Below are 15,340 nucleotides of genomic sequence, written 5' to 3'. Positions count from 1 at the left end.
ACCTGTTGTCACTAGGTTGTTACATTGTAAGTACATAATACATGTAGATTAATTCTGGTTGGTACAGGTTGTAACATTGAATCATAACAACAAAAAATAGCTTGAATTTTAGACCCAAGTTATATTGTGTGATTTTAGTATTGAGGGTACATGAACATGAGGAGTTTTAGACCTACAGCTGGAGATGTTTCACTAATAACAGTCTACTGAAACATCTACATGTACAGAAAGAGAATGTCTTCTAGCCTAACAAAAGTTACTTAAATGAAAATAGAGACCCAAAAATACAGGAGACCAGGGATCCCGCTATCTGAAACAAAATGCTTCAAAAGAGATGGCCAAAACAAACTTCGCCTGAACAAATAAAATTAGTCCAGAACGATGAACTATAAGTAGTAAATGTGGTCATCAAATCGTGATTATGGACTAATAGAGTTAACTAAAACCAAAAGACCCCATAAACTTGATGAAAGTACTGTATATTTTGCTCGTGTCGTGGGAAATTTATCTTTAGATCTGGATAAAACTAATTGGGTAATTTTGTGGTCTAAGTAAAATAATTCTTCCTCTAAGATAATTTTTCGAGCAAACCATCCAGTTATTATTTGAAATTACAGTTAACATTCATTGAACTCCAAGGTGTTTCTGCTATTAAAATATGAACTGGAACCTGATTTTTCACATGTTTACCATTTTGATTTTATACTTGTCCACGATTCTGAACTTAGTTTGATTGCAGCAATATGATCAAACTTCAAGATCACAACAACATAAGTGCATATTGTTTATACTTTTATCAGAAAATTCCGAGTTTACAGTTACAGTAGCTGTGAGGGTGGCTTTAGCTTCAAGGCTACCACACCATTGCTAACTATATCACAGGCTCTGATATAAAATCAAATGCAAATCTCTGAATCATAGTCCATAATCGCCTTTGGCAACCCTCCGAGCAAACAAGCTACCGGAGGAATCGTTATTGTCTGTGACGTCCCATACACATTCCAACAGAATGGGTCAGATATCACATACCCTTGTGCAGGTAAAAGTTCGACTTCTGTTAGCGTAACATTTGTGCATGGTACTGAATCACTGCACCCCAAATGGATTGGGGGGCTTCTCACATCATAAGTTCCTTTAATGTTGGAGTACGAAATATCAGAAATGAAGATATTTGCTGATTGGTTTCTGCACGGCTTTGACAGGCAGTAGTACTGATCGATCATGATTGGGTTTCGAACTGTATCCATTCGGATGTTATCGAATGTGATAGATGAGACTGACCCTGATCCACCCTGCCAGGTTTTGATTCGGACACCATTGTCAGAGTGCTTTATGATGGCGTTGTGGACAGTTATGTTTGTTACGCATGCTCGAGTATTTGCTTTTCCTAGGCTCCCAATGCTGCAAATAAGTGGAGTTATCTGTAAGAAAATCATTGTATCTTTTTATTCTTTGGATTTTCACGGAGAAAGAGGAATTTTTAGTTTACCTGATACCATGGCCTGGCCCACATGTTACGTTTCTAATGTCAACATGCATGCTTCCAGATCCGATAGAGATGCAGTCATCCCCTGATTGAGACAGAGACATAACTCTCGTTAGCTTTTTTTACTTTATTGGTTAGAGTTTATGTTATGTTCAGAGCCAATTGAACTGACCATTGGAGATGACTGAGTTGTAAATTCCAACATTCTGAGTGTTTTCTACATGGATTCCGTCCGTGTTGGGGCTCAGAGCTGGTGAGCTGATGGATATACTGTCAACTGTGACATTCCGACAGTTATCGAATCTGAAATGAAACTGGGGGCTGTTTTGGATCTTCAGTCCATGGACCGAAATGTTCGAGCTCATGAAGAACCTTAATGCCTATAATAAAAATTCACAAAAAAAATTAGTTTTAAGTGAAAAGAGGTGATAATTAACACAGTCAGTCAAAGAGCGGTACAACTTACAACAGGGCTATCACAAGGTCCAGGTAATTTTGTTCCATTAATCCCCTGTTACATAAAGGGCATGTCAGTTACTGATTAGTTATATGAGGATAAAATCTCTGAGCATATATTTTTACCCTGTGTGGTTTGCAGGGTAAATTCCACCACTTCTCTCCTCTGCCATCAATGAGTCCCGATCCCTGCATCGACATTCCATCAGCTCGATAGAACACAAGCCATTGCCTCTTGCTATTGTTTGACGGCCAGTAATCAGGACCGTCTGGTGGCATAACAATGCCGTCAACCTTAAAAATCAGAAAATTAACATAACTCAGAATACAAAAAAAAGAAAACCACATCGAACAATGAAAGAATAAGAGGTTAATACAAATCAATATACCTGAAATATGACACCATTTTGACAAGGACCTGCAAAAATGGTCGAATTGATCATGAACGAGTATCCCTTTTGCACGAGCACAACCGCTGAACCAACTTGACACGCTGAGTCCCATGCACTCTTGAAGGCCTCAGTGTCATCTGAGACCCCATCGCCCACCGCCCCAAATGATCTCACGTTGAAAACAGCAACCGAGCTTGAGGAGTTGTCATTTGTAACCCCACTTGCAGGAGAAGGAGCTGGTGCATGGAAGTTTGGTGTGGAAGCAGGAGGATGAGCAGGAGGTGAGGGAAGTGGAGGAGGAACTGAAGTCGAGTTAGTAGAATTTCGTGATGGAGAGTAAGTAGGAGGAACATAAGTCGAGTTCGTGGAGTTTCGTAGAGGAGAGAGAGTAGGAGGAAGTGCAGACTCGTCAGGGGAGTCAGCCATTGGAGGCAGAGCAATGCTCTGGTGTCTGTTATGATAGTGATGATGGTGATGATTGCCACTTCTCCCGTTAACAATACAGAAGCTAGAGGCAATGCATAGGAAAAGCACCAAAGCTTCCATTCTTAACAAACTCAAGTTCAGAACAGAGGGAATGTTGCTATAAAAGAAACTTGGCATGCAGTGTTAATTTATAGAAAAAAATCAAGCCATATCCATCTCTTTCAGAGGTTTGGGAGTTAGAATTCAAAAACTGCGGCCGGTGGTTGTCGCTTTCTCCTATCAACTAGGCCTTAGAGAAGAAGATTGAGAGTTAGAAGAGGAGGGTGATGATTGAGTTGAGAGACAAGTTGGGGAGTTATAGAAGTGAGCTTTTATAGTATACAAGCAGATAGTGGGAGAGTAATCAGTTTGTGGCTCTTCCTTCTTCTCCTCTCTTCAACAATGGAGCACTATTTCTCATTATTCTAAGTGTTGACAACCGACCACATCCATTCAGGCTATGGCTTTTTTTGAGAATGTGGAGTCTGCAAATGAAAGATAAATTTTTTTTTCTTTTTTTTTCTTTTTTGTTGCAAAATAGACCTCGAAGTGACTTCTGTTACATTGGTGTTAGTTATTGAGGAGAAGAGAGGGTAAGAGAACAAGCCCACGTTCAAAGTCTAGTCATTGGGAGTTGTTTTTAACTAACTGTAAGCGGGAGACTTTATGAAATTTTTGATTAAATTCATTAGACAATATTTGAAACGAAATTTTTGGTTATGGAAGGAGATAATTAAGCCCATGAACTTTTCGCTGGAAATCGTGAAGCCTTTGCTATAAGAAGGAAAGAGGGTAGGATATTAGTTGAAATATCTCTATTACTGGTCAACTCTTTAAATGCGAAGATGTCATGTAAATTTGAGACCATAATATATGGTTTTAAAATATCAACAATCCTTAATTAAGACATGTTATATTGAGGCCTCTAATTAAGGATTATGTGCTTCCATTTTTAAGTTTGTGAGAGAGCTTGTCCTTTTATGGAGTGTCCATATTCAGTTCATCTTGTAAGCATGCAAGTCTCGTACGTACAGTCTATGACAAATATCAAATTGTTAAAACAAGCTGGCTGTCTCCAGTCTCATATTTATTCTTTATTACAACGAATGGTTTATATGCCCTGTTTTAATCCATTACTGATATCAACTTGAAGCTAGAACCATAAAGATTATAATCGAGCTCAGTTTATTAGCACATATATACACATTACATGCATCTTGTATAGAATGAATCCTTTGGGAGCTTCAATAGAATGATCAGGACCTTGGTTCGATGCCACGACAACCCAATACAATGTACGCCGTTGTAATCTACATATGATGTGATTGTTGGAATAGAAAGCAAGTGTCATCAGGTTCGTTCAGATCATGAATTTGTCCAAGCCATAAACTGATCTATATGTTGTTTGGTTGGTAGGAAATAGAGTTGCAGCTGCAAATGTTGCGACAAAATTTTTATTTCTAGTGTTTTGGTAGGAAAAAATTTAGTTCGAAAATGTAAATGGATTTACACGTTGTAGAAAAAAAGCTGCAGCATTTGCTACAGCCGATTTGGCCGCAACAAACGTTGTCATTCCTTTTCTTAGCGGCATGTAATCAAATTAGTTAAAACAAATCAGAAAATGTAATTCTTTTACAATTTTGAATTAAGAAGAATTTGATTTGCAATGAAAATCTGTTGCATCGAACCGAGCGTTAGATTAAATTTTGATTTGCAAACACGTTTCCTAAACTAAAATGATTTCAGGTTAATTTTCTATAGCCAGTACTACTGTATGCAACATTTGCTGCGTTTACAATTGCAACATACCAAACAACCCTAGCCTAGTAGCTACTCAATGCACATTTGAGGGAAAATTTCTCTTTTAGTCATATCTCCAGGGGTTTTTTTTTTTTTTTTGGATTTTATATCACTTTCAGTTATTTGAGGAGCAAAATATATTCTATTTGCTAGTATAATTTCGTGTCAAAAATATTTGATTTCATATATAATACTATTTAATGTATCTGGTTATATACGTAAGAAACGGTTTGGTGACAGTTCAAAAGTTTTGATGCAAAAGTAGGGGAGGCATAACACTTCATGCTATCATTTAAGGTGGTGTTTTCAAGACACGTGTAAAAGCCTCAAGCTCCAAGTCTTGTCCCAAGCAAGAGTTTCCTTTTTATTTTTATTTTTTTATTTTTTTATTTTTAGCAAGGAGGCATGAGCTAGTCGCACTATTGTCAGAAGTATTTAAAATTTTATGAGGGTGGGAAGAAGATAAGCCGAGGACGGTTGTGAGTGGAACTTTGGGTGCAATCTTGTGGAGATTCTTGAGGCTTCTAATTTTTCTTTCGGCACACGCGCGCAGCCCTTCTTTGATCTCTTCATGGGCGTGCATGATTTATCCAATCATTATTAGCCAAAAAAATTTATGATCTATATTTTAATTGAGGAAGAAATTTTCAAATTAAACGCATTCCTAATTTTATTCCCCAAATTCGACCCACTTCAAACTTAATTATGAAAATCGACCCACTTTCTCGTCACGTCAGCATCGTGACTAGAAAGTGGGCCGGTTTTTTTAAAAACGCGATCCTAATTAGTCGGGGTTGGCAACCCCGACTATTTTGGACCTCGCCGATAATTTGGCAACCTAATTAGTCGGGGTTCGAAACCCTGACTAATTTAGCACATATTTAAATTGCTCGGGGTTGGGAACTCCGATCATTTCGAAATGCCTAATTCGAGCTCATGTCATTATTTTGTCGAAGATCCAAAATAGTCGGCGAGGTCCAAAATAGTCGGGGTTGTCAACCCCGACTAATTAGGATCGCGTTTAAAAAAATCGACCCACTTTCTGACCACGATGCTGACGTGACGAGAAAGTCGGTCGATTTTTATAATAAGTTTGAATAGAGTCGAAATTTGAGATTAAAATTAGGAATGAGTTTATTTAGAAAATTTCTTTTTTAATTGAGCAAGTGAAGATCTTTTTGCAAGTAAAATTTTGGCAACTCAATTACTTCTGTAAATAGTATTCTGCTCAAGATGTTATAACCTAAGCATTTCATGAGAAGTTACCAAAGCCATTATCCATATTGCATTGTACTCGAAATACGCACTAGCCCTCAGAAGAATACAGTTGGGCTCGGAACATTTGTTGATGCAAACCACAGGACGCAAGAATAATTTATCATTCCGTGGTATACGACAAATATTTTTATATAATTCACACTGAGCATGGTGTTTTTTCACTTCCAATTTCAGGAAAACAAAAACTATGAGATTGCAACATGCTCACAATATGCTCACAATATGAAGGGACGCAATCAACTCCAACAATCTGAAACCGTTGCTCTTTATCTTCTGTCGAGAACCAGACAAATCTTCAACAAGTTAACTAGCAGCATCTAATAGTGAAGAGTCCAACTACACCAGAAAGTACTACTTTGAACTGTAAGAACTAATAAACTAATTTCAACGGTGTATTTTCCCAAAAAAATGGAAAAAGAAAAAGAAAAAGAAAAAGAAAAAGAAAGAAAAATACAACAGTATCAAAGTCCGATACAGACTTAGAATTAAAATTCAAGGCAATAATAGTTTTAACACTGAGGCCTAGCCCAGTGATAACGAAGCGGGTTGCATTATGGATTTAGTAACAACTCTCTTCAAGCCACTCTCCATCTTCAATCCTTCCACTTGCCACCTTCAAGCCTTTCAAAAGTTTGTCCTTTAGATTTTTGGCTTAGGCATCGCAGAACAACCATGATCCGTCCTTTAGATTTCGTACAGAGACCATCCTTTTCTCAGAGTAGAACATAACCTGTTCAAAGCTCAAACAAACAGAAATTTCACCCAATTCAGCATTCAAGAGAGAGGTCCCTTCAAGTTTAGGAACTTTCCATCCATCTGGAAACAAATTCTAGCTCTATTCTCAATCCATAAAACAACCCTCTCCAAATGTTATGCGATCAATATTAGAATTGATGTTTGATGCATTACCCTTTGGCTTGCTTCAATCTGTTGACGAGAACATGATTGCGCATACTATCTCCTAAGCAATGCTCGTATTCCTTAGAGAAGGCTGGTTCTAAATATCAAACAGTTTTTATCCTTTTTGTTAAAAGTGTTATCATTCCACTGTCTCAGGTTCTCTCTTACCCAAATGATGAGTCTAGGTTTCGTGTATATGTTTTAAGGGCACCGAATTTCTTTACACACCATTATTATTGTCAGAGGAAATTGAACATCTAAACTACATTATAAAGGGTTTTTCTATAATGTGCCCTTAGGGGGTGTATGTTCAGAAGCATTAAATGCTCCCCAAGTATCTCCACTATCATATTAATATATAGATATGTAAAGGCTAAATGGCACTTAAACACCACAAAGTTTCCTCGTTTTGACACTTCAATACCATGGGTAGTTTTTTGTGGCAAATAAATACCATAAGTTGTTTAAACTTGGCACATTAGCAAACATGAAAAATTTCATCCGAATGTTTCTCTATTATACGTGCATGCTAATTTTAGAGCTTTCTAACTATTAATATTTGATAATTTGCTATTAAATCTATCAGAATTCGTTTTTGAACTTATCTTAATTCTACTTCAAAATAGAGCTAGGATATCTTTAATAATAAATTTAACAAATATTAATGGGGTTAGAATGTTATAAACAGTGTTGTAAAACACGCTCTGGGCGGCCGCCTAGGCGCCCGCCTAGGCGGAGGCGGTGCCCAGAGCGTGTCGCTTAGCCCTGAGCGGCCACGTCTAGGCGCTGGGAGCGCCTAGGCGGCCGCCCAGGGATAAGCGGGCCGCTTAAGCGGCCCGCCCCACTTTTCCATAGGCAAATTTTGAGCTGGGCGCTCCCAAAAACCCGAATAAAAAAAAAGCCTAACCCAAAACCCGATACCCAAAACCCAAAACCCAAACTCAAAAATAAAACCCTAATCTTCGATCTCACCTTCGTCTTTAACCGACTTCGGACTCGTCTTCGACTCGTCTTCGTCTTCGACTCGACGTCGACGACTTCCGACCGAGTTCGTCTTCGATCTCACCTGCCGAGCTCGTCTTCGACTCGACGACTTCGGACCGAGCTCGCCTTCGACTCGACGACTTCCGACCGACCGAGCTCGTCTTCGTCTCCAACCGAGCTCGTCTTCGTCTTCGTCTTCGTCTTCGACAGTTCGTCTTCGTCTTCGTCTTTAGCTGACAGTTCGCTTCGTAAAACCCTAATCCTTTTTATTTCGATTTCAATTTCCTTTTTTTTATTCCGAGCTCGTCTTCAAGTTTTGGGTTCTCATTAATTTGATGTTGTAGGCTTGTGTAACTGTGTTGATAATTTTTATTGGGTTCAAGTCTTAAAAAGGAAAAATCTGTGTTGATTGGTTCAGGTTTGATAGATTCTTATTACTTGTGAGGATAATAAACTTCTAGTTATTGGATATTATATGCCTTGTCATTTAGTATGTATGCATCTTTGATTGACTATTATACTTTGGATAGCATATGTGTTGTGTTGGTATTTTTGTATTTATGTATTGTTGATTGAGTATATATATTTATCTTCAAGTATCACAATTAAAAAAAAAACCGCCCAGAAGAAAAAAACCGCCCAGAAACCGCTTAGGCGCCCGCCTAGACGTCTAAGCGCTGGGCGCCAAGTCCGGCGCCCAGGAGCGCCCAGCGTTTAATGTAACATTGGTTATAAAATTAACATGTTAGTGTCATATGGGAACATTCATGTGAAAACCATGTTTGCATGATCAAATCTACTAATGTGCCAATTTTAAACAACTTATGGCATTTATTTGCCACAAAAAACAACCCATGGTATATAACTACCAAAATCCTGAAATTTTTGTGGTATTTAAGTGCTATTTAGCCATGTACTATGTTACCCGGGTACTTCTATAATGAAGCCGTACCCGTACCGGACACGTACCCGACACTTTCCCGTACCCAAACTTTATGGACACTTCTTGACTATATGCATGCATTTATTACAACATGTACTCAATTATACGACATATGTGTTAATTTAAAACACTTTTCAAAGGCGTCCACTTTTCAAAGGCTTCCTGGACGTAGAGCTTACACTTCACATCCGTCTTTTGAAACTAATGAGATATGAGTCGGATTCGTTTCAGTCCATACCCAAGTTTAAAACTATATAGTTAATGGGTCGTTTAGATGTCTAGTAAAAAAAAGAGTAGTTTACAATTCACGATAATCAATATGATAAAAGAAACTAAAAAATGTGATCGGAATTTTAATTCTAATGACACATGAAGGGGAAAAAATTATCTTATGTACGATATTAATTCAATATATATATGTAGACGTGTCCCCGTACCCTACATTTTACAGTTTTGCCGTGTCCCGTACCCGCACCCGCACCCGTACCAATACTCGTGACCGTTTCCATGCAACTTAGGCCATGTATAAATTTTAATGATTTGGATTTTTTATGAAAATTGATAATTCTAATCATCTACATGAAACAATTTAATATGTTTTACTAAAATAAAGCAAAATAATTAAGTTTGCACACATCCTTCTATGATTCTTTTTGTTTGAAACACATTCTTCTATGATAGGAGCAGCAGTTGAAAAGCATGTAATGGTTCTTCACATGTGCCCTAAGGGCACATCATAGGAAAATCCTTACCAAAAACATAGCGAGGGCAAAGCTAATTTCAAGGAATTGTGGATAATTCTCACTCTATAGCATTTCATTAAGGGAAATTGTTATTTGTTAAGGGTGGTAAATTCGGAAAAATTGAAAGAATTGACACTTTATCCCATCCCTCCCTCAAATCAACAAAGGGGAAACAACCTCTAGACCTCTCTGTGATCAAGCCTGCAAATAATTGACATCTACATTCAAGGCTACAACATCCCATTTTGAACAACTACTAGTAATTTTTATATTATTGTGAAAAAAAGTATGCTCTACAGTGTTCTTAGTTGATACCTAATAACAAATAGAAGGAAACTTTCTTACATCCTAATAACTTTATTCTCAAATCACAAATTTATAAGATTATTAGAATATTACATTTTTAAATTATATCGTGAAAAAATTTGGAGTATTTTTAAGCAAATTAGAACTTAAGGATATATAACTTAAAAATCAGTGAACTTTAGGTTATTAAAATGCAGCTAACCCTTCTTATAAAAAGTAACATAAGTTTTAATGCCCTTTGCACATGCATTTGCACATGCTATAATGCTAATCCATAAAATTATTAAACTTTACATTATCTAGTAAACTGCAACGGTAAAACTTTTGCATTATAGTTCTGCAGCAATATGACCACACGAAGAACGTACTTACATTTGCACTATAGTTCTGCAGCAATATGACCACACGAAGAACGTACTTGCATAGATCAATAATTGAAAGAAACTTAACCCCAGTCCAGAAAGGGGAGGGGTGGATAACCACCCTCTGGAGGAGGTCGTAAAGATGGAGGTAAGTTTCCCCACGAAACTCCAGTTTGATCTCCTGCATCAAGAATCACATCACACATTTACACAGTACTAAATTTACTCATAATGACCATTTCATACAATTTTAAAATATTAATATTGTGCCTAGTGTTCAACACTGTGCAACAATGCGAAGAGAACGGAGAAAAATATTTTCATGTGCTAAAAGATAAGCAGCAGATTTAACTTAACTTGGTGTGTTCTCCTCAAAAGAGATGAGATAGGAGAATGCCTAAAGGCAGACCAAATTTAAATGAGACTTAAATACCTGAAATGGGCCAAGAGATGAAAAGAGGAAAGCAGTTCAACTCTAAAACAAACTAAAAATGGGAAGTAAGCTTTTACCTAAATCTTTGTAGATGAAAGTAAACTGATTTCTCTTTCTTGCAACTAATAAGTTAACTTGGAACTGAGATGGCATGCACTCTCTGTAACTAATAAGTTAATGATGTCCTGTAGTCCCTGGCTTATCTCAAATGTTACAGAAACTTGGTATAGGTCCTCCAGTTTCTTTGCCCATAAATTTGGAGCCAACTCAGATTTAGGGGTGCCAACAGGTTGGATTTGGGTTGGAGCACACAAGGTCCGCCTGTGGATCCATTATAAATTTGGAGGATCCAAACCCACTAACAAACTGGAATCCAACAGAAATCTAAATTCAATAAATTATCTGATTTGGCTTTTGATTTTAGATCTGCTTTTAAGGATTTAAACTAAATATTTGGCTTGGGATTTGGATAGAGTTATTAGATAATAAAGCTCCATTTCACCCCCACTGAGATGGTTCACAGCACCTTGACAGTCGGTCATAGAATTTATATCCACATAAAAGATGACTTCTGTAAATGACCTGATCCTTCTTACAAAAGTTGTGTCACATTCGTATGTGCATTATAACAGTTTTACCTGATACAGAGCCAACACCAACGAACGGATTTGCTCCAAGACTACCAGGCCCTGCAAAATTTAACCCTGTCAATAAATGATTAAAAGTTTGTCTGGAAAGTAGCAATTACAAGATTTTATGAAAGCATTCTTGTACTAACACTTCCTTCTATTTCATTGTCCGTCCATGCATTATTTTATTTTAATCTTTGTGTTAACGGAGATCTACATGGGGTCCACTCTACAAAGTGAGTGTGGTTGGTGTTGCCAATTAGTTAGACACTTTGAACCCATATTTTCTATGATTTATTCCAAAAAAATAGGCCTCAGCTAGTAAAATTTCCAATTATATGCACAACCCTCTCGTTCAGTAAATTAAGCTGAACATTGAAATTTGAGGTACCTGCCATGGTGATTTCAAGATCATACTAGTAACTAATCTAATATATGGCCGCGCTCACTTATGAGTGTTTGTCGGAAAAAAATTTAAGAAGAAATGAATTTGTATTAATCTCCCTAACTGACTTAGGAAAAGAATATATACAATTTCTCACAGTAATCTCTCTAACTGACTTAGAAAAAAACTATAATTTCTCTTATCGGTTTCCCGATTTACAAAAGAGAGAAAGATCGATGATGATCTTCCCCTTTGTTTAAAGCTGGGTTTTTCTTGATGGCAATGAGAGTTTGATTCTTGTATCCGTTGACGATCCGAGCACTTCACTTCGTGGAATGTTAGTCTATTCCTCTTGACTTGACGTTGGGAAAAACTTGCAAGGCAAGTTTTGAACTCTTAACGAATTTAAGAACTCTGGACGAGTTTAAGAACTCAGTAAAAGAGTTGATTTTAGAAAGAAAATTAATCCTTTTCAACTGAAAATAATTCAGTAACCAATCTCCAAGTTCTTCAACCGAAACACGGTTTAAAAAGGCAAGACAAATTGCTCCAAAGCTTCAACAAAAGCCTTCACAAAAGCCTCAAAGAGTGCCGACCTCCAAGATGATCCAAAAAGAGTCTTTTGTAGCTGACTTCTCAGCTATTTATAGGGGTTTAAGGGGTGTAACTAATCCCTTAAATCACTCTTTAATGAGGGTTTAATGCCCTTAATACGTGCAAAATGGTTTTGGAACCATTTAAAACGTGTTTGAATGGGTCAAACGCGAGGTTCGCGCTCTAGAAATGACATTCGCGTCTAACTAATGACACGCGGAGCTGAGCTTCACGTTTGAAGCTTGGAACGCGGTAGTGAACTCCGTGTTTTGAACTTGAAACACGGAGGTGAGCTCCGCGTTTTGAACTTGAAACGCGGGGATAACCCTCGTGTTTTGGTTTGAAGAGATCGTCAATTTGTAATCTCTTTTCTCGAGTGTTGCAAGGATCGTCATTTTGTAATCCTTGTATTCGGCTCTTTGAAATATGAGATTCTTTAATTTGTAACTCTCATATGCTGTTGTGAAGGTCATCAGATCGTAACCTTCGTCTGTTGATGTGGAAGTCGTCAAATTGTAACTTTCTTCTGTTGATGTGGAAGTCATTAGATTGTAACTTTCATCATCTATTGTCATGAACGTCGTCAGATTGTAACTTTCATCAATATGAAAGTTGTCAAATTATAACTCTCATCATCAGTGCTTTGTGGGGATCAACTATCTGCAGTAATTTTTAGACAGCCTACAATAAGAGAGCTTCACCATGCTCACATGAACAATCCAAAATGAGCACACTTGATTCCAAATTCCTTACGCTAAATCAACATTTATCTTCTGCCTCCTTAAAACTAACAATACGAAAGAAAATAGTAAAACAAAAGAAAATACTACCTTGTAAATTCGATATGTATACTATTCTGATCATCAAATCACATTTTGGTCAGATGCATTGAGCTCTTTACACGGAAATAAGTTAGTATGCAGCCACAGGGCTTCGAGAATGTCTACTCTCAAATTCTATATGATTCATGCATGTGTGGCTCAAGTGCCAGAAGTAGCCTAACACTCCTTTATGTAATGCTACATGACTCACTGACAAGGAATGGAAGCGATTAACTCTGATGGCAGATCTGAATATCAAAATTAAAGAAAAAAGAACAAAAAGAAAAGATAACTTGGGGGTTAAGCTGGTTTCACACGCAGCACCTAATCAGACTTGACTTCACACCTAACACATCACATGCCTACTAGAAACGACAGCTTCACGTCTAGAAGGATTCACTCTCATCTCTCTAGTTCAAATTTTTATTCATATTAAATCCTCCATCTCCTCAAAAGAAGAACAATCCTTTTTATAGGAAAAACCAAGACAAAACAATACCTAAAAGATACAACAAATAAAATTTTAACTAAAAGATAACATCAAATAAAATTTTCAAATAATTCTAACAATAACTCGAATACTAACTAAGATAATCCCGAGAAAAAAAACTAACGTCCTAACAAATTTTCCTAATCCTAACTCCAGAAATTCAGATCTGCTTTGTACTGCATCAATCACAGGCCTCCGAATCTCAGATATTAAGTGGATCTTAAGTCCAAAAGCTATCAATTTTTAATTTGGATTAGTTTCAGCTTTGACATTTGGTGAATTCTGAATTTGTGATGCATTTCTGGCTAAGCTGAGATTTGAACTTTCTTTTGTAATATAATCTTTGGGTTGGATTGATCATACTCTGGTGAGGGTTTATACGTACGTAGAAGTTTGAGAGAAGACCACTAATTTTTCATCTTATTTTCATTTGATTGAGTTTTAAACTACATCATTCCTACTAGAAGTCTAATTTATGTTGTTTTTATTTTTTTCAAACGCAACTTCATAGTTGTTAAGATGACCAACTCTGCATGATAATTTATAATAACATTACACCGCAAAAGATCTAATTGGCTCTTCTGGACCTACATTATTGTCCATCATCATAGTAAAACCAACATGTCACTCATATGGGCCCTACAGACGGTTCCCTCTGCCATCATTATAGCTGAGATATATGAACAGGAAGAACAATTACCAGATACTTTTCTCATAAGAACTATTTCTCCGGTGTCGATGTTTATCTCTAACCTTCTGATCTGTCTCTCTCACTCTCATCCTCTGGGTTGTTTTTTTGGTGATAACTCTTGATTACACGTCTCTCAAGTGATTGCTCACTCTCTGTCATGTGTGTTGGTTTTCCTCCCTCTATTCCCTGCCAATTTCTTCAAAGGAGGTCTTCAGTGGACGTTCCTCCACTGATCGTTGAATGCTCTATTTTGCGGCTACCTCTTTCGTCCACAAACTCAATAAGTTTTGCACAAAGAGGGATACCTCACTGGCCCCCTCAATGGTCCTGTACATCCCATTGAACATGATGAAAGAGGGATACCTCACTAGCCCCCTCAATGGCCCTATACATCCCATCGCACATGATATTGTCAACTTCTTCATCTATGAGTATCGAATATCCTCTACATTGATCTACATCTAGCATATTGAAAGTTTTAAACATCGGTTTTTTGCTAGAAGCATCAAACTTCCAGTCTTACAACAGAAACTAACAGAACCCTTGTTATCCAAGCTTGCGAAATAAACAAGAAAGACTTGAGCCTTACATCATACTCGCAGCCCACACTCAACCTTAAATGAGTCCGGCCAAACTTTGGTGTATTACATCCCTAACTTAGGTGATTAATGACCAAGGATTGCAAAAAGATTTTAGACCTTTTAAATAATAGAATTATTTCTTTAATCGTATTATGCTAGAAAGAAGCACGGTTTGAACCTTCTGCACACATGGACTTTGCAAATCATTGTTATCACCATTGCATAAAAATATTTTTCTGAACGTGTTCAATGAGAACGCCTTCAAAACATTTCATATTTGGTTCAAAGGTGCTCTAAATGGGAGAATCAACCTACACCAAATGATTTAAACATGAGCATAATCAAGTTTTCTCGTTCTCCTTCTTTCTTGTTTTTTATTTATTTGCAAATATATATATGTACACACACACACATATATATGTAGGTGATAGCTTAACCAGTGGAACTAACATTTTTTTAAGCTTTACATGAGCATAATCAAGTTTTCTCGTTCTCCTTCTTTCTTGTTTTTTATTTATTTGCAAATATATATATGTACACACACACACATATATATGTAGGTGATAGCTTAACCAGTGGAACTAACATTTTTTTAAGCTTT

General features: G+C 37.0%; 2 protein-coding genes across 3 annotated transcripts in view; both read right to left on the bottom strand.

Moving 5' to 3' along the window:
• LOC109849184 (polygalacturonase At1g48100-like) lies at positions 743–3,068 on the bottom strand. The gene is made up of 6 exons (XM_020418997.1): positions 2,332–3,068; positions 2,069–2,236; positions 1,953–1,997; positions 1,659–1,866; positions 1,490–1,571; positions 743–1,401 (listed from the first exon to the last, which is right to left on the bottom strand). The coding sequence occupies exons 1-6, from the start codon at positions 2,935–2,937 to the stop codon at positions 897–899; spliced, it is 1,614 nt and encodes a 537-aa protein (XP_020274586.1). The 5' UTR covers positions 2,938–3,068; the 3' UTR covers positions 743–896.
• Positions 6,172–15,340, bottom strand: part of LOC109848370 (zinc finger CCCH domain-containing protein 3) — a 15,816-nt gene continuing 6,647 nt past the window's right edge. For both annotated transcript variants that reach the window (XM_020417830.1, XM_020417829.1), the window contains 3 exons: positions 11,187–11,237; positions 10,126–10,296; positions 6,172–6,607 (listed from right to left, as the gene is read on the bottom strand). In XM_020417830.1, coding sequence (XP_020273419.1) covers positions 10,199–10,296; positions 11,187–11,237 — 149 coding nt within the window. In that variant the 3' untranslated portion in view covers positions 6,172–6,607; positions 10,126–10,198. The remainder of the gene's footprint in view (positions 6,608–10,125; positions 10,297–11,186; positions 11,238–15,340) is intronic.

This window comes from Asparagus officinalis, chromosome 7 (genome assembly GCF_001876935.1).
Source record: "Asparagus officinalis chromosome 7, Aspof.V1, whole genome shotgun sequence".
Classification (NCBI taxonomy): Eukaryota; Viridiplantae; Streptophyta; class Magnoliopsida; order Asparagales; family Asparagaceae; genus Asparagus; species Asparagus officinalis.
Note: the sequence above shows the minus strand (reverse complement) of the source record. Positions and strands in the feature narration are given on the sequence as shown.